Source organism: Dipodomys merriami, unplaced genomic scaffold, assembly GCF_024711535.1.
Source record: "Dipodomys merriami isolate MVZ:Mamm:240054 unplaced genomic scaffold, mDipMer1.0.p SCAF_348, whole genome shotgun sequence".
Taxonomy (NCBI): Eukaryota; Metazoa; Chordata; class Mammalia; order Rodentia; family Heteromyidae; genus Dipodomys; species Dipodomys merriami.
Genome location: NW_027205026.1, coordinates 829,844 through 849,636, shown reverse-complemented (window position 1 = coordinate 849,636; position 19,793 = coordinate 829,844). Strand labels below are relative to the sequence as shown.

The window sequence follows — 19,793 nt, the reverse complement described above, 5'->3', positions numbered from 1 at the left end:
AAGGGCAGCGTGGTGGATGTAGACTCAGACCTCCTTTGGGCTCCGTGGTCGCCATGGTGGTGGATGCAGAGACCCCCGAGGTCTCTCCTGAGCTCTGGCCTCTGCCCACCAGGACCCGGGAGTTCTGAGCCTCCCAGAAGCGGGTCCCTCTGTGCAAAGTGGAACGGGCACCTCCTTTTGAGTGCGCCCCTCTTGGCGTGCTAGCCTACTGGCCGTGCTGCGGCCAGCTCCTTGGGGCCTGAGTGGCACGGGCTACGCCCCCTGTGCAGGCTGGCTGTCACCCCGCCCTCCGAGCACACCTAGCTGAGAGCCCTCCGAGCCGCTGCTGCCGTTGAGGGGCCGGGCTGGGGCAGGGGCGGGGCCGCTCTTCCCATCCTCGGCGTCGCTGTAGCGCCGGATCCAGTGGTTGAGCTCCTCGCGGTCAGCCTCCTGGCACCGGCGCAGCACGGTGAGCGACCGCCGCGTCTTCTCCACCATGTCCATGATGCAGTTCAGGAGCTGAGGGTGGACGGCGAGACTGTTGGTGCCTCAGAGACAGCCTGGCCAGGGGTGCACGGGGGGGGGGGGGGGGCGGCCCGGGGGCCTCCAGAGGGCGGGCCTGCGCACACGCTGGGAGGGGCCACCGGCAGCCAGGGCCGGAAGCTTGTTTGGATGCCCGGCGGGGCTCAGGCACCTGCGCCCTGGGAGACCCCACCGGAGGGACCACAGGGAAGGGGGTTGAGACCCGAGCCACGTGGCCCCTCCGGGGCAGCTTCTGGGAGGCCCACAAGGGTGCCACACACAGGACACTGGCGTTCCCCAAATGCCCTGCGTGACTTGTGCTCCACTCTGGAGCACCATGGAGCGGGAAGCGAGGCGGGAGGCTGGCCGGCCTGCAGGACCTGCCCGGACAGGCGGCTAGAAGGGCCCTGGGCAGGCTCAGACATGGGTGGCGAGCACAGAGAAGCCCACACCCCGTGCTTTGTGCTGGGAGCTGCAGGTGCCATGGTCAGCGGGACCCCGGGGGTCTCAGGCGTGTGGTCAGCGGGCCCGGGGGCCTCAGACGCGTGGTCAGCGGGCCTGGGGGCCTCAGGCGCGTGGTCAGCGGGCCCGGGGGCCTCAGACGCGTGGTCAGCGGGCCTGGGGGACGGGGGTGGCTGTAACTCACGTGGTTGAGGTGTTTCCACTCCTCTGCCCACTCCCGCTCGGTCAGCTTGTGGTCAATCACCTCTTCCTGCCGCGACCCAGGCACCACTGCAGGAGGGGCAGGCTCAGACTACCTCCGCTCAAAGCCCGCCCAGCTCCCAGACCCATGGCCCCCTCACAGTGCTTCCAAAGCCCTACCTCCACCCCTGCTCCCACCCAGCCCAGCCCCCAGGCCCTGTGTGACATCCCAGCCACCTTGGGAAGACAAGGTGGACACAAGGTGGATGCTGGCCCTTGGCGCGGAGCCCGGGGGCATCAGGAGCCGGCCCGGCCCTGGTCGCTCGCCCTCTGCCGATGGGGCCGCCCCTTCCCAGCCTCCTGGATCCAGAGCCTCTCCCCTTCCTGCCACTGTGTCCACACGCCGCTCCCCACTGGGGTCTCATCTCCACCCCGCGGCTGCCCGGCTCCCATGGGTGCTTCTGGCTTCCTCTACTAGCTGTGTCCACGCCTCCCTCGGGCCCAGGCAGCCCCCAGTCCTTAGAACCCCAGCCCTGTGTGTGTCTCTCAGTTGTCTCTTCGGTGCAAGCGCTTCCTTGACCATTCCAAATCCTCCTGGGGGCGGTGTGGGCTCCCCAGGGCAGGACGCCATGTCCCCAGGCTGGGCTGTGGCCAGGCACAGGCCGGATCTGCAGGCCTTCAGCAGGGCCAGCGGCAAGATGTTCCTCTCCCATGGGCCCTGGGGCTGCCTCCCTGCCTCCCTGGGATGAGCAGATTTCCAAGCTCGCATGTAGGAAGCATGCAGAGTAGGAGGATCGAGCCGGAGCTGGGGCTGCTCAGTACCCCTGTCCCCGCCCCCAGAGGGCAGCAGGATTCTGCCTGCTCCCCTGCCCCCCCCCCCCCCCACTTCACAGACAGAAAACTCATCTGGCAAAGGAGCTGTGTTTGCCCAGATATCGCACAGGAGAGGCCTGCAGCTGGCCAGACTGGCGCTGTGCCCCTGGCACTGGCCAGTGAGATTCAGGGACACAGAGGAGGGCCCCTAGGACGTCGCTGAGACCCGAGAGACCTTATCTGGCCGTGCATACAGGCCGCTCCTGTGGTTGTCCTGAAGAGTCAGAGCTCCAGGCCCCCACCGTGGTTTGGGGCCTGGGCCCGTGACCCAGCGTTAACTGTGCTTTTGGGGCAAAGGCCTCAATTCTACGCTGCCTTTGGTCCCTAGAGATCTCCTTGCTGGAGTGCTGCCCTCAAGTTGTGGTGGTGTGGGGAGGCGGTGGCCGCAGTGGATGTCCACCCTCTCCCTGGATGCCCGCAGGGCAGCCTGCACCAACGCCCCAACCAAAATAGCGCTGAGCTGTGCCCGACAGCTGGCGTTTATTTTTGCATTAGCAGAAGCGGGTGGGAATTAGCACCTGCCTGACCCGGCCTGGGAGCCAGACGCCCGTCACCTGCTGAGGGGACCCTGGCTGGCTCTGGACACTGCAGCAGATGGGGGAGGAGGCTTTGCCCAGGAGGAGGCCTCCAATGACCCTGCTCTGGGGCCTCCTGGGGTCCTGGCTCCGCTCCCAAGGCACCTCGCGGGTAGCTGGGCTGGTCACCTCCAGCTTCAGCACAGAGGAAGGTCTGGAGGGGTGGATCATGGGGGAGTGGTGGTCTGGGGAGGGCGGGGCGGTGTTACTTGTATCTTTGGGCCTCAGTCTCCCCACTGGGGTGTGGATTGGGATAAAGGACAGAATGCAACCTCTGAGCCTGCTCCACAACAGCTGCCGGGCCTTCGAGCCTGACGCCCAGCAGGGCCTTACGCAAATGCCCCAGGCCCGGCGAGATCCCTGCCTCACCCAAGTGACAGGAAACCGAGACGCGCCATGTGGCTGCTCAGGGGCTTCAGGCCCAGGGGAGCTGTGGACACTGGCCCCGACGGTGCCCCTGTGAGGAGAAATCCTCACGGCAGGGAGGCAGGCTGTCCCCAGAGAGGGCTGGGGAAGTCACGTCTGCCCGGCCAGAGAAGGCCCGGGGTCGCATCAGGGTTTAGGCGCCTACAGCTGCTGGTGGCGGTCTCACGCGAGCCACAGGCTGCCCGCACGCCAGCTGCGTGGTCACAGGCGCACTTGCTCTGGGTAGGGCTTGCATCCACGACCTGCCCTGGCACACTGCTTACCGGGCTGCCGATGGCGCTCCCGCAGCTCCCGGGGGTCGGGGGGTCGGTAGGCGTCGCGGAAGTGGTGGGCCATGGCCATGTCCTCCAGGCGGTAGTGGGGCGGTGGGGCGGGGTGGGACAGCCCGCTGCCAGGGCTACAGCGCTGGGCAGGGCTCTGCGTGCAGGCCCGCTTGCTGAGGTGGTCGGGGTGTAGCGGGTCACGGTCTGACCCGTTCTCTTTGGTCCTGGCAGGGAGAACAGGTAGGGGACCATGTATGGATCACCAGCTGTGGCAGGAGGCTTAGGCACTGGGGGTGCGGCAGAGAGAGGGGCAGGAATATGGAAATGGGAGTGGGACCAGCCCGGCCCTACTGGGGCCTGACCCAGCCTCTGTCCTGTCCCTGGAGGTGCGATGGGGTGATGCTCCTGGGGACCCCAAGTCCAGCAGCTTGCCCTCCTGGCAGGGTGTACGGAGGGAATGATGCAGGCACTGGCTGTACTGGATGTGGCCCCCTCGGTCCCCACATGACAGCAGCCCAGGTACCCGGGGCCCTGGACTCAGGAGCCGCTTGAGGCCTGTGGTCCAACACAGGAGAACCACTAGGAAGTGCCTTCCCGTGCGTGGACACTCCCGAGTCTCTGTCTTCCTGGGGCTCCCGGGGCCATCTGAGCGTGCAGCCCGACAAGGCAGCTAATCCTGGGGCCTTGCGGGAGAAGCAGAGGCCATGAGCCCATCAGTCCACTAGCTTGGCCCTGCTGGGGTCAGCAGGGCTGACGAACACTGCTGGACTTTGCTGCAGATGGGCCGGGCTGCCCTGTGGAGCTGTGGCTGGCAGCCGAGCACGAGGGACAGCCGTCCCCGTGCACAGACACAGGGAAACCCTGGATGGTACCCGGCAGGCGAGTGCACGGGCAGAAACCTGGGCACAGGCGCGGTGAGGGCGGGCAGCCCCCTCTCCCTGGACGTACCTGTCAGGCGACCTCCTCTTGCCATTCTCGTTAACTTCCAGCAGAAGCTCAGAGGAGTCCACGGGCGAGGCGGCGCTGGCATCCAGCAGGAGCTGCTCGTGCTGGGCCAGGTACTGGGCGGGTGTCTGCTTGGCCAGGCGAGCGCAGTGCAGGAGCTCTCGCTGGAGCAGGGGCAGGTTGGCCTGCACGAGGAAGGGGCTGGGGCAGTGCTGGCTGGACGGGTCCCGGCTGGGCCGGTCCCGTCTGGGCCTCACGGCCCGCGGTGGTCTGTTGCTTCTGGCCGTGGCACGGTGGGAAGAGAGCAGTGCAGGCCAGGCCCTGCCTGGCGCGGTGATTCTCGGTACATGGGACTCCCATGTCGCTGCCTTCCGCAGGGCGCAGGGTGATCCTGACCTCGGTTCCCTGCTCCCTCCCTGTCCAGCGCGGCCAGCCGCCGGCCTGGCAGCATGTGGCCACGCATGCGGGTCCGATGTGAGAATACAGCTTCTGGTCCGGAGGGTGTGGACCGAGCTGCTATGGCTCCCTGAGTGCTCTCCAAGGGGCCCAACACCATCCACACACGAACTTATCTGTCTCACAGCTTGTCACTGCCTGGCTGTCCGGCCAGTCTGTCTGTCCACAGACTGCCTGACTTGTGTCTCGCTGTCCCAGCCATGCTGTCCCCTACTCTCCCTCCTTCCCAAGGCTCTGCACCGGTTGTTCCTGCTGCCTGGAGGGCTCCCCCGACCCATCCTGGGCCCTTCCCTCATCTTCCTCTCCTTAAGAGGCTCTGGGACATTCCCTTGATGCCTGTGATGGCTGGTCCACAGCCCACTCTCCTGACCAGGCCCTTTTCCGGGACCTTGCCTGCCAGCTCTCCTGATCCCCAGCAGGCTGGAGCTCAGGAGGACCTGAGCTCTGGATATGGCGGCGCATGGAGAATGAAGCTTCAGGGATGGGGTTTGGAGGCTGCTGGGCCCCGTGGCAGGTAGGGTGGTTTGTGTTACCTTCAGGAAGGGGATGACAAACGGTCGCAGTGGGAAGTTGGTGGCCTCTTGGAGCTTGGAGTGAAACTCTTCGATGGTCAGTGTGGAGTTCTGAGGGAGGAAGCCACCTTGTGTGAGCTGATGGGCACTGAGCACGGCCGCCCCACCAAACCCTGGGGAGGGAGTTGTGGGGGTGGCAGGTGGCCGGACGGCTGGGCACCGCGAGGGGGCACCGGGGCATCGGAGAGGGGCCCGCGACTCACCACCAGCCCCAGCACCAGCGTGTGCACGCGCTCCCCAATCTCGGGGGAGATGTCGCTGCCAAACTGCTGCAGAGTGGTAAGGAAGCGCTTCAGCTTGCTCAGCTGCCGCACCCCACAGGCCGGGGGCAGGTGCTGCGTGGACAGTGAGGCCGTGGACGAGGTGGCCGGCCCGTTGCTGAAGCCATTGGGTGTGGACGGGGTGCCGTGGGCGGCCGTGGGCGAGTGGCTGCTGCCGTTCATCACTGCGGGGAGGAGGCAGAGGCGTGGCTGGGTGTGCAATGGTGTGTCAGGAGCCACCACGACGGCCGGAGCTCCAGCGGCAGCAGTGTGGCTGCCGAGTCCCGGAGGGGGCCAGGCCCCCGGGGCGCGGCGCCCTGTCAGTCGCAGGAGCTGGCACTCCGGAAGGACTGGCTACAGCGGGACAGCCGTGTGGGTATGGCCTCCCTGTGGACGGAGGTCAAGCCCAGGCCGGGATGCTGGGTCCCCACCGTCAGCACGTGCCCAGCCCCCAGGCCGGCTCAGGTAGGCGGTGCCTCCACGTCCTGGCTCACCGCCCCCAGCCTCTCCATCCTCACCCACTGGGCACCACCCGCTCCTCACGCCTACTCATCACCGCCCCTACTGGGGCGGAAGGTCTGTGGGAACGGGGTCGCACTGATCAGTCCCCAGGAAAGCCCGGCAACTCCACCTCTGCCCTGGCCCCAGGCAACACCCCCGTAGGAGCCTCCCCACCCCACCGGGAGCCTCCTGGGCCACCAGCAACTCCACTGCCCGCCTGGTGACGGCCGGTGCCTGGGATGTTGCAGCTTGGGGTTGGGCGCGGGGTCTGGGACACCCAGGGTGAGGGGGTGGGCCCGCCTGGTGCTTCTGGACACGGCGGAAGCGTGCACATGAGCCCTGGGCTGGTGTGCTGGGGACAAGCAGGTGACCGACGCGACAGCTGAGAATGTGGCAAGGCCAGCACTGTCCGTCACTGCAGTGTGACCGCCTGGCTGCCCGACACCAGGTCAGTGTCCCATGGCCCTAGCCAAGGCCCGGAAGGGGGGCAAGTCCTCACCCCTCAGCCTGGGTTGAGGGAGGCCAAGGTAGCCCCGTGCCTGCACCTGTGCCGCTGGCCGCACAAGCCTCAGCCATGGCCCCCAGGGTCTGCAGACAGGTCAAAGGTTGCAGAGTGAGCACACCCTCTGTGCTCTGCTCGCCCTCAGCTGGGGCTCCTGGGCATCCATGCCCTGCCTGCCCCTTACGCCCACTCTGTTCCTGCCTCTGCGGCTCCCTGGTGCACGGCAGGACTGGGATTTGGAGTGGGGCCGCTCAGGCCACCTGCTCCCTCAGGGACACCTCCTCTGGGGCCACCTGTGGTAAGGGCCGTGCTTTCTGGGGTGCGGGGTTTCCAGGATGAGACGGCTGGCCCAGCTGCTACTGCAGAACCCCGGTAGCGTCTGCTGTTCACTTTGCTCCTGGTGGACAGTGGAGGCTTCACTGTGTCCATCTGGACGGCACCTGTCCTGTCCACTCTGACCGAGGCCTGGGACAAGATGTCTGCTGGCCATTTTGGCCTGGTCAGCCTAGCAGAGGTGTGTGTGTGTGTGTGTGTGTGTGCGTGTGTGCGTGAGTGCGTGCGTGTGTGTGTGTGAGGTGGGGTTGCATCCCAGCCCCTTCCTCTGGGGCTGAGGCTCGGCCGTGGGTCCGGGCGCCCCTCCGCCTGCCCTGCACACCTGGGCGCCTGCCCTACCTGTTCAGGCGACTCCCGCTCGGCCCCTATCCTTGGTCCTGCTCGCCCTGGGACTGGCTTAGGGTGCTGGGTGTGGTGTGTAGCAGAGGTTTGGAGAGATGGTGCTGGAGCCGGGGCTCTGGTGCAGGGTCCTGGGCCTCCACACGGCCGGGCGGCATGTGATCCCCTCCGCGCCTGGCCCTGGGGGCTCCTTCGAGGCGGAGCCTACGGTGGCCCGGCCGCCACCCGCCGTCCAGTGGCGCTGTGTCCAGTGGCACATACCCCCAAGGCTCACCGACGGCCCGCCTCCCAGAGGACCCCGCCGACACACAGGAACATGACCCCACCTAAACTGATGACGGCCTCTCGCGGTCACTCCAGCCAAACCGGGAGATGCCTGACCACCACGGAGACCTCACGGTAACTGGGAGCTAGCATCTTGAGGCTGAGCCTACTGCCAGTAGAGCTCCAAGCCTTCTAGCAGCTTCTAAGACATACCAGTGGCATGCGGCGTGAGCCCCCCTCCACCAGGCCTGGCCAGCCCGCGCCTGCCCTCCCCGAGGCCCGCTTACCAGCTCTGCCCTAGCGCTAGGTCCCCCGCGGCCTGCTTGCCTCTGCCTGTCCGGCCTCCCTCCCTCGGCTGCCGGGCAGTCTCAACAGCTTGCTAAAGAGATGCCTAAAATAGCCCCCAGCACAAGTGCCTGCACTCCACAACAGGTGTGTTACTAAGTTAGACTGCACACGTGTCCCCGGCTGAGGTCTGGGGGCACACGCCTGCTCCCCCAGCCCGGTGGCCTCAGCCCGGGGTAGGAGAACCCCACGGGCAGCCCTTCAGCCAGACCTCTCCCTGCAAGTGGCTCTGGACGGCTCCCAGGAGCTGGACCTCCAGGCTACCACAGCGGGCCACCGTCCAGCGGCGTGGCAGCGGCAAAGACACACACCCGGCACCGCGACGCGGGCCTCCCACGACGCCTTCTCCACCCTCAGAGCCCCGGCGATACACGAGCTGCACCTGGGTTGTGCAGCCACCTGGCTCAGTCCGGAGACCACAACATGGTGGTGTCGGTTCAATGGAGCCTTGACCTGTGTTGCCCCAAGAGACGCCCGCTGTGGGGCTGACACTGGTGCCTCTGCCCACGAGCGGCTGAGGTCTGAGGGACACGGTGCCACGCATCACAGCCATGGCTCTACCAACCCATCTGGCCCTTCGTCCCTAGCGTTGATACAGTGACCATGTCCCTTGTAGGCAGGGAAACTGAGGCCCCAGCGGCTTTACCTGCCCAGCACCACCCAGGCAGTGGCAGGAGCTGGGCCCTGCCCTTCGGCGGTCCCTCTGTCCTCCCAGCCCCGGGCTGGCTTCAGGCTGATGGATGGCTGCTAGGGACACTGTCCACCGGTGGCCCCCGGGCCAGGGGCCGTCAGTGCTGCACCATCAGACCCTCCCGTTCCTGAGGAGGCGGGGAACCCGGAATGGAGCCGAGGCCAAGGCCTCCCTGCGGTTTTCGTTATTTTACTCACAGAGACAGACCATGGACCACTTTAAGCAGCCATGAAAACGGCCGTGGGGCAGAGATGTCGCCGGCCCGTCCTCACCATCTGTAAGCAGAGCAAGAAGAACACGCTGTCAGGAGGGCGCGTGCCGCCTGGGCCCCGGCCTCAGAGCACAGCTCTGAGACTGGATGTGGATGGCACGGGGCCGTCCACTCCCGCACTGCCTCAGTTTCCCTCTCTAAAATAGTGGATTGGGCTGGGTGGTTCCGGCAGGACCCTCCTGGGACCACCACCACGGGGCTACCTTGTTCTGAACAAGCCTCAGCCTCAAGGGCCTGGGGTCCACCCCGAGGACTCCCCCAAGAGGAACGTGTTAGGGCCTCGACTCCTCACACTTCTGGGCCTCTGCCTTCAGCCTCTTGACCTCGTCAGCCGAGGCTTCGGCTCCCAAGATGGATTTGCGGCCTGGGCAGCCATAGGGCAGCAAAGCCGCAGTCTTGGAGCTGAGGGTCAAGGTCAGCGTCTGGGCCTGGCTGGAGGCACTGGCAGGAATCTGCCGTCGGCAGCAGAGGCCGCGGCCAGGCCTGGCTGCCAGGCGCCGGGCACCGAGAACCAGCGGCTCTCAGGATCCGGGGTCAGGGACAGCTCTGAGGATGGTGAAGGCGGAGAAGGGAGGCCTCCTCCGCCCCGTGCAGCAGACGCAGCGGGCAGGGGAGGGACGCCGCCGGCCCTGGGTTCCTGCGTGGACGGCGAGGCTGGAACCCACATGGAGACATGGCCTCCAGTCCCAGGGAGCGGGAAGGGCTCGGACCGGAGCCGCAGCACCACCCCCGCCCTCCTGTGTCCATGGCCCCCGGGGGCCCCGCGGGCCCCAAGGCACCCCACCAGGAGCATCCCTTCTCCAGCTGGTGCTTCCAGGACACGGACGCTGGTCCTGAGGGAGCAGCAGGCTGACCAGTCCCGCAGCCGCCCTGACCGCTCTGTCCACGTGGGCCTTTGACATTCGGGCTCAGAGGTTTTAGGTGGTGCCCTGCAACACCCTGCCTGCCCTCCGCTGGCCTGTGAGCACAGTGACCGCCTCCCCAGCGCCGGCTGATCGGCCACTCACATCACCACCGCCGGCACACCGCCCTCCCCTGCGTCCACCAGATGAGCAGGTCGGCAGCTGGCCGCTGCTTGTCCCGGGGGGGGGGAAGGGGGAACTCCTGTGGAAGAGGGGAGGGTGGCCCTGGCCAGCCATGCTACTGATGAGGACGAAGCCTGAGAAAAGGCAGCATCACTGCACGCCTGGAGGGACGCGGCCGTGGCAGCCCAGGACCCCTGTGGGGCCACCTCTGCCCACAGGCCACAAGCCACTGAGGACAGAGTCATGCTGCTTGAGGTGTGTCCCTGCACACACTTGGGCCCCAGCGATCCTGCCACAGTCCAGCATGCCCTGGCGTCTCTTCCACGCACCCGTGTGCCCCGGCGGCCCCTCCACACACCTGGTGTGCCCCAGAACACCACATACCCAGTGTGCCCCAGAACACCACACAGCCAGTGTGCCCCAGAACACCACACACCCAGTGTGCCCCAGAACACCACACACCCAGCGTGCCCCAGAACACCACACACCCAGTGTGCCCCGGAACACCACACACCCAGTGTGCCCCGGAACACCACACACCCAGTGTGCCCCGGAACACCACACACCCAGTGTGCCCCGGAACGCCACACACCCAGTGTGCCCCGGAACGCCACACACCCAGTGTGCCCCGGAACGCCACACACCCAGTGTGCCCCAGAACACCACACACCCAGCGTGCCCCAGAACACCACACACCCAGCGTGCCCCGGAACACCACACACCCAGTGTGCCCCGGAACACCACACACCCAGTGTGCCCCGGAACACCACACACCCAGTGTGCCCCGGAACGCCACACACCCAGTGTGCCCCGGAACGCCACACACCCAGTGTGCCCCGGAACGCCACACACCCAGTGTGCCCCGGAACACCACACAGCCAGCGTGCCCCAGAACACCACACACCCAGTGTGCCCCAGAACACCACACACCCAGCGTGCCCCAGAACACCACACACCCGGCGTGCCCCAGAACACCACACACCCAGTGTGCCCCAGAACACCACACACCCAGTGTGCCCCAGAACACCACACACCCAGTGTGCCCCGGAACACCACACACCCAGTGTGCCCCGGAACACCACACAGCCAGTGTGCCCCGGAACACCACACACCCGGTGTGCCCCAGAACACCACACACCCGGTGTGCCCCAGAACACCACACACCCAGTGTGCCCCAGAACACCACACAGCCAGCGTGCCCCAGAACACCACACACCCAGTGTGCCCCGGAACACCACACACCCAGTGTGCCCCAGAACACCACACAGCCAGTGTGCCCCAGAACACCACACAGCCAGTGTGCCCCAGAACACCACACAGCCAGTGTGCCCTGGAACTCCACACACCCAGCGTGCCCCAGAACACCACACCCAGCGTGCCCCAGAACACCACACAGCCAGTGTGCCCTGGAACTCCACACACCCAGTGTGCCCTGGCGGCCCCTCCACACACCCAGCCTGCCTTACACAGTGGCAGCCTTCAGAGCTCCTCCCCAACCTCACAGCTCCTCCCCAACCTCACAGCTCCTCCAACCTCACAGCTCCTCCCCAACCACACAGCATCTCCAACCTCACAGCTCCTCTGCCACGCCGACCCCAGTAGAGTCTGCTTAGCATGGGAAACCATCTATCAGACCATGATAGGGGCCTCGAGACCTATCTCTGAGTTTTGGGACTTCACCGAAGTCTACCTCAGAGAATGGGGCTTTACAGAAACCTATCTCCAAGTTTTGGGACTTCACCGAAGTCTACCTCGGAGAATAGGGCTTCTAAGAGGCCTACTCCTGGGAAAAGGCTGGAAAAACCCCTGGGAAAAGATGTGTTTCTGTCTTTCTCCTCCTCATAAGAGTGCCTATCAATCTTTTACTGTTTCTGCTGTTCATTGTACTTACTCATTGTCAACGTTCCCTTATTCAAAGCTCTTTCTTAAGAGTGTTGACGACTCCAATATCTGATGAGTGTCTTAAAAATATGACTAACTCACCAGAGTTAAGTGCTACCCTGAAACCCCTCTTATGGAGGCTAGTAGACAAGTTATAAGCAAATATAAAAGTATTGGGGGTTTCACAAAGTCACTCCAGCAGAAGGAATTGTAAGAAATTTACAAGAAGCTGTAGGCGAGGCTAGAACAGAAGGAATGTATGGCAATTGCTGAGATAACTACTTAGGAGAAAGAACTTCCTGGTACTCTCATTTACTAAGAGACTTGCTAGATCTAGGCCTCCGTGACCTTACTATTAAAGAAGGAACAGGAAAAATCTTATGGGATAATTAAGGCCTCTATAGAAATAAGGTAATGGCGAGATGGTGACAAATGTCGAAACCCATTATATTTCTTAGAGATAAGCCGGAAACAAGTGCCTTTCAGGCGACCAGCTGGTGACCACTAAGAATGAAGCCCTGCAGCAAGATTGTGTAAACTTTTGCCCTTTCAGGCGACCAGCTGGTGACCATCCAAGAACGAAGCCTTGCAGCAAGATTGTGTAACCTTTTGCCCCTTTTCTTATGAAGACTTCTGTTATAAAAGTTTGTTATCCTCTGCATTAAATCGCACTCAGCACTCAGCATCCACTCCTAACGTGTGTGAGTTGTCTGTTTGCCATCTCCCCATCCTATTCCAGGTTCCTCCCCTAGGTATCCTCCGTCGTCCCGACAGAACCCGGTCCGCGGCACTCCTCCAACCTCACAGCTCCTCCAACCACACAGCTCCTCCCCAACCACACAGCTCCTCCAACCACACAGCTCCTCCCCAACCTCACAGCTCCTCCCCAACCACACAGCTCCTCCAACCACACAGCTCCTCCAACCACACAGCTCCTCCAACCTCACAGCTCCTCCAACCTCACAGCTCCTCCAACCTCACAGCTCCTCCAACCTCACAGCTCCTCCCCAACCTCACAGCTCCTCCCCAACCACACAGTTCCTCCCCAACCTCACAGCTCCTCCAACCACACAGCTCCTCCCCAACCACACAGCTCCTCTCCAACCACACAGCTCCTCCAACCACACAGCTCCTCCCCAACCACACAGCTCCTCCCCAACCACACAGCTCCTCCCCAACCACACAGCTCCTCCAACCACACAGCTCCTCCCCAACCTCACAGCTCCTCCAACCACACAGCTCCTCCAACCACACAGCTCCTCCAACCTCACAGCTCCTCCAACCTCACAGCTCCTCCCCAACCACACAGCTCCTCCCCAACCACACAGCTCCTCCCCAACCACACAGCTCCTCCCCAACCACACAGCTCCTCCAACCACACAGCTCCTCCAACCACACAGCTCCTCCAACCACACAGCTCCTCCCCAATCACACAGCTCCCCGCCAACCCTCATGGCCACTGAGGCCTGGCTGCAGGCCCCAGGCTGGACCTTCCCCTCGGAGCTGCCACCTGGGAGGACCCTGTGGCTCTGAGCTCATGCTCCTCTGCATTGCGTCAGTCCTGGGCATGAGGAGGGCAGCCCTGTGCCCCGAAGTGTGGCAAGTGTTACGGTGTGGCGCTTCATTAGATGTCAGAGCATCTATCTGTCCATTGACTCACAATGGCGTGCGGCAGGGACGGGCCAGGCCACAGAGGTCACACAGCCAGGAAGCAGAGGGGCTGGGACTTGGGCCTTCGACGGGCTCTAGCAGGGTTGCATGCGTCCAGATGGGAGGGAGGGGTGGAGCTACTTACGTGTGTGCGGCGTGAAGGAGGGCGGGCGCGCGGCCCCCTGGGCGGCAGCGGCAGGCGGCGGGGCCGGCATGCTGGGGGGTGTAGACCGGGGCTGCATCTTCACCTCAGCTGGGGAGTCGGGCATGGCTGTGGCCTTCTTCCTGGGCTCTGGGAAGAAGGGAGAGTCAGAGAGGCGGCTGGAGGCAGCGCCGGCCCGTGGCACCTGGCTCTGGCCAGCCCTGCCGCACAGGCGCAGGCCCCCGCCCTCCCTCCCCAGGTGCCCGCACCCGCGGCTGATATCCACCTGCAGGTGACGCTGATCAGAACCAAACCAGAGGTGAGTGGGCCAGTGGGGCGGGTGGGGGGGCCAGCGGGGCGGGTGGGGGGGCCAGCGGGGCGAGTGGGGGGGCCAGCGGGGCGGGTGAGTGTGGGCCAGCGGGGCGGGTGAGGGGGCCAGCGGGGCCGGTGGGTGGGGCCAGCGGGGCGGGTGGGTGTGGGCCAGCGGGGCGGGTGAGTGTGGACCAGCGGGGCGGGTGGGTGGGGCCAGCGGGGCGGGTGAGGGGACCAGCGGGGCGGGTGGGGGGGCCAGCGGGGCGGGTGAGGGGACCAGCGGGGCGGGTGGGGGGGCCAGCGGGGCCGGTGGGCGGGCCAGCGGGGCGGGTGGGTGGGGCCAGCGGGGCGGGTGGGGGCCAGGCAGGCCAGGGCCCTTCGCCCCAGCTGGTGTTCTGCTTAACAGGGAGCACCTGGGCCCCCCAGAGGCCCGGCCCCTTGGGTCTGGGAAGGGAGAGTCTGCACCTCCACGGTCAGGCTGACAGCGCCCCCTTTGGGGGAGGGGGGAGCAGGAGCTGGCCCTGGGCACCAGAAGCTGCATTTTGGACAGTACTGGGGCTTAAGCTTGGGGAAGGCACTCTACCACTGAGCCATGACCCAGACAACCTGTATTTTATTGTATTTTACTTTTTGTTGTTGTTGTTGTTGTTTTGTCAGTTGTGGGGCTTGAACTCTGAGCCTGGGCGCTGTCCGTGAGCTCTTCAGCTCAAGGCAAGTGCTCTACCACTTGAGCCACAGCGCCACGTCTGAGAACCTGTAGTTTAACCACTTGGGCTGTGACCTGCACAACTCCAGAGGGAGGGGTGTGGATTTTAGGGGTTCTAGGCCCGGCCGTTAAGCCAGACCCCAAACTCCCAGAAGCTCTGCTCCAGGTCAGGTGACTGGAGAGGGGCAAGGAGATGACGACGGCCAGGGCAGAGCCAGGACGGCACAGAGCCAGCCAGGCCGCTCCGGGCCACAGGCCTGCTCCGGAGCCTGCCCAGGCATTCTGTGCAGGGAGAGGTGCTGCGAGCCCGGGGGGGTCCCCGCTGCGCGGTCAGGGTCAGCCGGCGTGGGGCTGGGCGGGGACACCATCCGCCTGCAGTAAACCGTATGGCCCAGTGCCCACGGGGGAACGGAGGAGGGGAATTCAACGTCGGGATCTCTGTGACTGGGGCCACTACTAACTGTGGGTGCCACCCCTCCGTTCCTCCCACCCTGCAAACACAGACAGGCCCAGGCTGCCAGGCCCTGCGCGTGAGCGAAGGTGGCACCATTCCACACTAAACAGCACAGACCCCACCCACCCCACTCTCCCGTCCCGGAGCAGAGGAGAGGTGCCCCGCGCCGCCCGCACCGCCCACAGGAAGGGTCCGGGCCGGGAGCAGCCCGTGCACAGAAGCCGTCCAGGCCACGGCACCTGCTGTCCCCAGCTGCGGCCCTGCCCCCTCCCCCGCCACGCCCCTCCCCCGCCTGTCCCGGCTGACGGCCGCGCACATGTGTGGCCGCAGCTGTGGGGCCCTGTCAGCACAGGCCTGTCTGCAGGGGTGGCAGCCGGTCGCCGGTGACAACCAAAGAAGGCAAACGTGGCTGGCTGCCCCTGTGGGGAGCAGACCTGTCTGTCCTCAGCCGCCCTTCACTCATCCAGGCTGCCCTTGGCCAGGGCGTGGGAGGGATGGGCCTAGCAGGGTGTGGGCAGGACCAGAACCAAGCGTCTCAAAGGCCAGGCCAGCCCTAGGTTACAGGTCTGGGGCGTGGGGGCACCCACTCCTCCGGAACCTTCTACAGAGGATGCTTACTTGGGCCCTGAGAACTGAACAAAATGAGCAAAAGGAAGATAAGCCCCAGAGGGGGGTGTGGAGTGGGGCAGAAGAGGACGGGGCTAGGCCACTGACTGACCAGTTGACCAGCAGGCTGGCCAGCTGGAACCGGTGTACCGAGTCCCAGCAAGCACCATGGCTGTCCCCAGCACACGCTTCGGTACCACCAGTCGGTGTGTTACTCACTCCAGACACAGGAGCCAGGGGACTGTGCTCTGCGGGTGCCCAGGGAGCGGCAGGGTGCTGCCCTGTGCATGGCGTGTTTATCTCTAGGGCTGTGTGTGTGTGTGTGTGTGAGAGAGAGAGAGAGAGAGAGACAGAGACAGAGACAGAGACAGAGACAGACAGACAGACAGACAGCACTAGGGCTTGAATGTAGGTCCTGGGCTGTCTCTGAGCTCTTTTTTGCCAAAGGCTAGTGCTCTGCCATTTGAGCCACAGCTCCGCTTTGGCTTTTATCTTTTTTTCTGATTCACTTGGACATAGGATCTCATGGACTCTCCTGCCTCGGCTGACTTCCAGCCGCAGTCCTCAGAGCTCAGGCTCCTGCGTGGGCAGGATGGCAGGCGTGGGCCGGGGTGCCCGTGCATGTCAGTCCCTGTGAAGGCCGTGAAGCTGGCGCTGCTCACGGAGCGTCTGCAGGGAGGCCCGGGGCCACAGGCGCACATGGGGCCTGGATCTTAACCAGGACCTGCTGTTGCCTCTGTGGGTTCTTTCTGTCTTCCAAGCTGTCAGAGGTCAGGGGGCGGGCGGGGCGGGGTACGCACTCCCGTTGGGGGACAGCACAGGGGCACGGCAGGTGTGCTGCGGGCACGAGTAGACAGCTGGAGCATGGGGCTCCGCACAGCGCCAGCCAGCTCGGATCTCGGCCCCCACGCCCAGCCTCCTGGCCCAGCCAGCACGCGCTCCGGTGTCTCCTGCACCCTCCCCGGCTCAGAGCCACACTGGTCCCTGGCAGGGGCGCCCAGCCCCATCCCAAGGCCGGTGGAGTCAGGCCCCTTCTCAAGCCATGGCCCCGGGGTGGGGATGGCCCAGCCTCTCTTACACCTGGGTGGCCAGGCCCTCTTCCCCACTGACTCCAGGAGTCTTCTGCAGCTGGCCTGTCTGGGAGCCTAAGGGGTGGTGGGCACTGCCCCTAGCCTTGTCTCCTTGTGAGGCATCTGCAAGTGTCCGCCTGGCCGTCCATCAGTACTGACGGCAGGCCCTGTCTACCCCGCCTGGGGATGGGCCCCCCATGGTCTCCCACCCTTGGTCTCGGCTGGGCAAGGCTCTGGTCCACTGTGGAGTGGGGTGGCTGAGGTCATGCCCCGCCCCTGCCCCGGGGAACATCTCAGGGAACCAGGGGCGGCTGAAGGCCTGCCCCACCCTCCTCCCCAGTCCCAGCCCCTCCCAGGCCTGGAGCACCCACATTCTCTAGACGGGTCCGGCTCCCAGCTGAGGGCCGAGCTGGCCCTTGAGGACGCTGCTCCCCAAGGCAGAGAGCTGGTGGGAAAGAACACAGAATGTGCTGGAACAGGCCACACCATCCATCACTGTCCCTGTCCACTGTGGTTCCCAGCTTGCCCTTCCAGCTGGGAACTGGCCCCAGCCCAGCACTCCCAGCCTGGGTGCTGAAGCCCCAGCACAAGGAGCCTTCCATGGAGGAGGCCCCTGGGGAGGAGGCCTGGGGAGGAGCCCCAAGGCCCCAGCCGCACTTCCCGTCCACCAGCTGACCTCGCAGAAGCTGTGGGACTCGAAAGGAGAGCAGGCAAGTCCACGGCCTCCACGGGCGCTTCAGGCTCCGTGCCCGTGAGCCGGGAGGAACGCCCGGGTGTGAGGACAGAATCACGACCAGGAGAAGGGAGACGCGTGAAGGAGACTTCCAGCAGAGACAGTCTAGGACGGGGAGCTCGCTGACACACCACGGTGGGTCTGGGGCACGGAGCCCCCCTCTCCAAACTCCAGCCTCTGTGCGTGGCTGGACTACAAGCCGGATGCCACCCAGGCCGGGTCACGCGCGTGGCTTTCCTGGGAGTCGCAGCACCAGCCAGCCCCACCCCAGGACGTGTGTCGGAGCCAGGGCATGCCCCTCCACCACTGACCCTGTCCCTCCTCCAGCCTCAGGGCCTTTGTATTAACTGGTTCCCTGGCAAGAGGGTCAGGCCTCTGGTCTGTTAGGCTCCATGTCTTCGACACACCTTTCTCTCTCTGGAGATGCTCTCCTGCCTCCTTCCAGAACACCCCCTCCACACCAGCTCGGGGAGGCCCCATTCTGTGTGCTGTTCGTGGATGCATCCCAGGGCCTACAACAGCGGCAGGCGCTCAGGAAGTGCTTGTTATGATCACGAGAACCCGGGGAGACGTCTCACTGCCCGCCCAGGTCTGGGGCAGTGGCAGGCGCTGCTTGGTGTTGGGTGACCTAGCTCAGCACCCTAGCCCTCTTCAGCAAGTACTACAGTGGCCTTGCCCAGGAAAGGACGCAGCATTCTCCAAGCCTGCCTGGCTGGGTGTCCACATTGCTCAGCTGCCGTGATCGCCCTGCCTCCCATCTTCCCCTCCTTACAGACGGGGAAACTGAGGCCCAGACACATGTCAACGAGGTAGTGCTGCCCCCCTGGACCTCGATGTCCAAGTCCACTGTGTCCCCCACTTCTTTCGCAGTCAGTTCGACTCCTCCTGTGGCATGCTGGCGCTGTGCAACCTGCCAGGCCACCAGCACAGCCTGTTTCCACGTTCCCACCAGAGCTCTTCCCTACCGCCCACGACGTGCCAACCACCAGCTCTCCCACGGCCCGGTGCCACGCTTCTCCCCAGTGGGCGACAGCTACGAGGAGTGGAGCTGAGACAGTGCCACGGGATGCCTGGCTGCACTATCCACCAAGTGTTCCTGCCCGTACTTACCACCTCCACCCACCCACCCATCCGTCCATACATCCACCTATCCACCCACCCACCCGTCCATCCATCCACCTATCCACCCACCCACCCACCCACCCGTCCATCCATCCACCTATCCACCCACCCACCCACCCACCCGTCCATCCATCCACCTATCCACCCACACACCCACCCATCCGTCCATCCATCCACCTATCCACCCACTCACCCACCCACCCACCCACCCGTCCATCCATCCATCCCCTCAACTATCTACTCACCCAAACACCTCTCCTACACCTCTGTCTATCCAGCCAGCCATCCATCCATCTACCCATCCATCCATCCATCCACCCACCCACCCATCCATCCATCCATCTATTCATCCACCCACCCACCCACCCAGCCAGCCATCCACCCACTCATTCATTCCAACACCTATCCTACACATCCACCTGTCTATCCACCATCATCATGTACAAATCCACCCATCTGTCTAGAGACCTTGAAACCCAAACAGATCTCAAGCTTAATCGCTGACACTCTCATAAGTGGCAGGCCAAATGCAGGCAAATGTCCCCTCCACAATATAAGCACAACACTGCGGAACAGGAGCATATGTGGAAAAGGGTGTCAAGCAAAGCAGCACCAGCGCAGTTGCACAGGCTTCAGGGAGGCCTGCAGGACTTGCTGGACAACATGATGGGGGCACTGTCCAGACACTGCCGCTGGGCACAGACGTCACCCTCGACATCCGCCGCGCTCCGACTGCTGGGGCCCCCTCTTCCAGGCCCTGCAGGGCAGACACGGGGTCTTGCATGGGCTTTCTAACCCTAAGTTGAGGCCCTGGCGCTGCAGGGCAGGTGCTGGTGTGCAGCTCAGAGACGCACTGTGCTGGCACTGTTGTGGGGCTGGGCGGAGGGTCTGCCGCAGGCCAGCCCATAGGGCCGCTGGGCTCATCTACAAGCCTTGCTGAGCAGCTCCTCTGCGGGGGCCACCCTGCTCAGCTGTGGGGCCTGTCCCAGGCTTGGCTTGGGGGCTCCCTCTCCTGGGTCCCACAGCCTCACCATAACTTGGCGTCCTGGGGTGGGGGCAGTTCAGAGTCGGAAGCCATTTCTCCAACCCAGACTTTGGGGCACCACATCTGTGGAACCCCTCATTCGGTGTGGGAGGTCTCGGTCAGAGGGATTCAGGCCGGGACCTCCATCCAGGGGTCACTTCTCAGAGGGCTCAGGACTGGGGTCCCACCTGAAGTCCCACCCTAGGCCATGTGAGGAGCCCAAGGCTTGCTCCCGTGGCTCCGGGGTTGTGCCCCTCCCCGGCTGGAGGTGTCTTTGATCCCAGGGCCCTGGGAGGCAGGGATGGGGGA

General features: G+C 64.6%; 1 protein-coding gene across 5 annotated transcripts in view; it reads right to left on the bottom strand.

Annotated features, from left to right (window-relative positions):
• Positions 1-19,793, bottom strand: part of Cbfa2t3 (CBFA2/RUNX1 partner transcriptional co-repressor 3) — a 68,287-nt gene that overhangs the window by 8,170 nt on the left and 40,324 nt on the right. For 4 of the 5 annotated variants that reach the window (XR_011365041.1, XR_011365040.1, XM_069987851.1 and 1 more), the window contains exons 2-9: positions 13,461-13,607; positions 8,686-8,763; positions 5,457-5,698; positions 5,215-5,304; positions 4,229-4,410; positions 3,281-3,504; positions 1,148-1,233; positions 300-498 (exon numbers count right to left, since the gene is read on the bottom strand). Coding sequence is in view for 3 of the 5 variants with exons in the window: in XM_069987851.1 (XP_069843952.1) it covers positions 300-498; positions 1,148-1,233; positions 3,281-3,504; positions 4,229-4,410; positions 5,215-5,304; positions 5,457-5,698; positions 8,686-8,763; positions 13,461-13,607 (1,248 nt within the window). In the remaining 2 variants the exon portion in view is untranslated. The remainder of the gene's footprint in view (positions 1-299; positions 499-1,147; positions 1,234-3,280; positions 3,505-4,228; positions 4,411-5,214; positions 5,305-5,456; positions 5,699-8,685; positions 8,764-13,460; positions 13,608-19,793) is intronic. The other variant, XM_069987853.1, reaches the window with a different exon arrangement.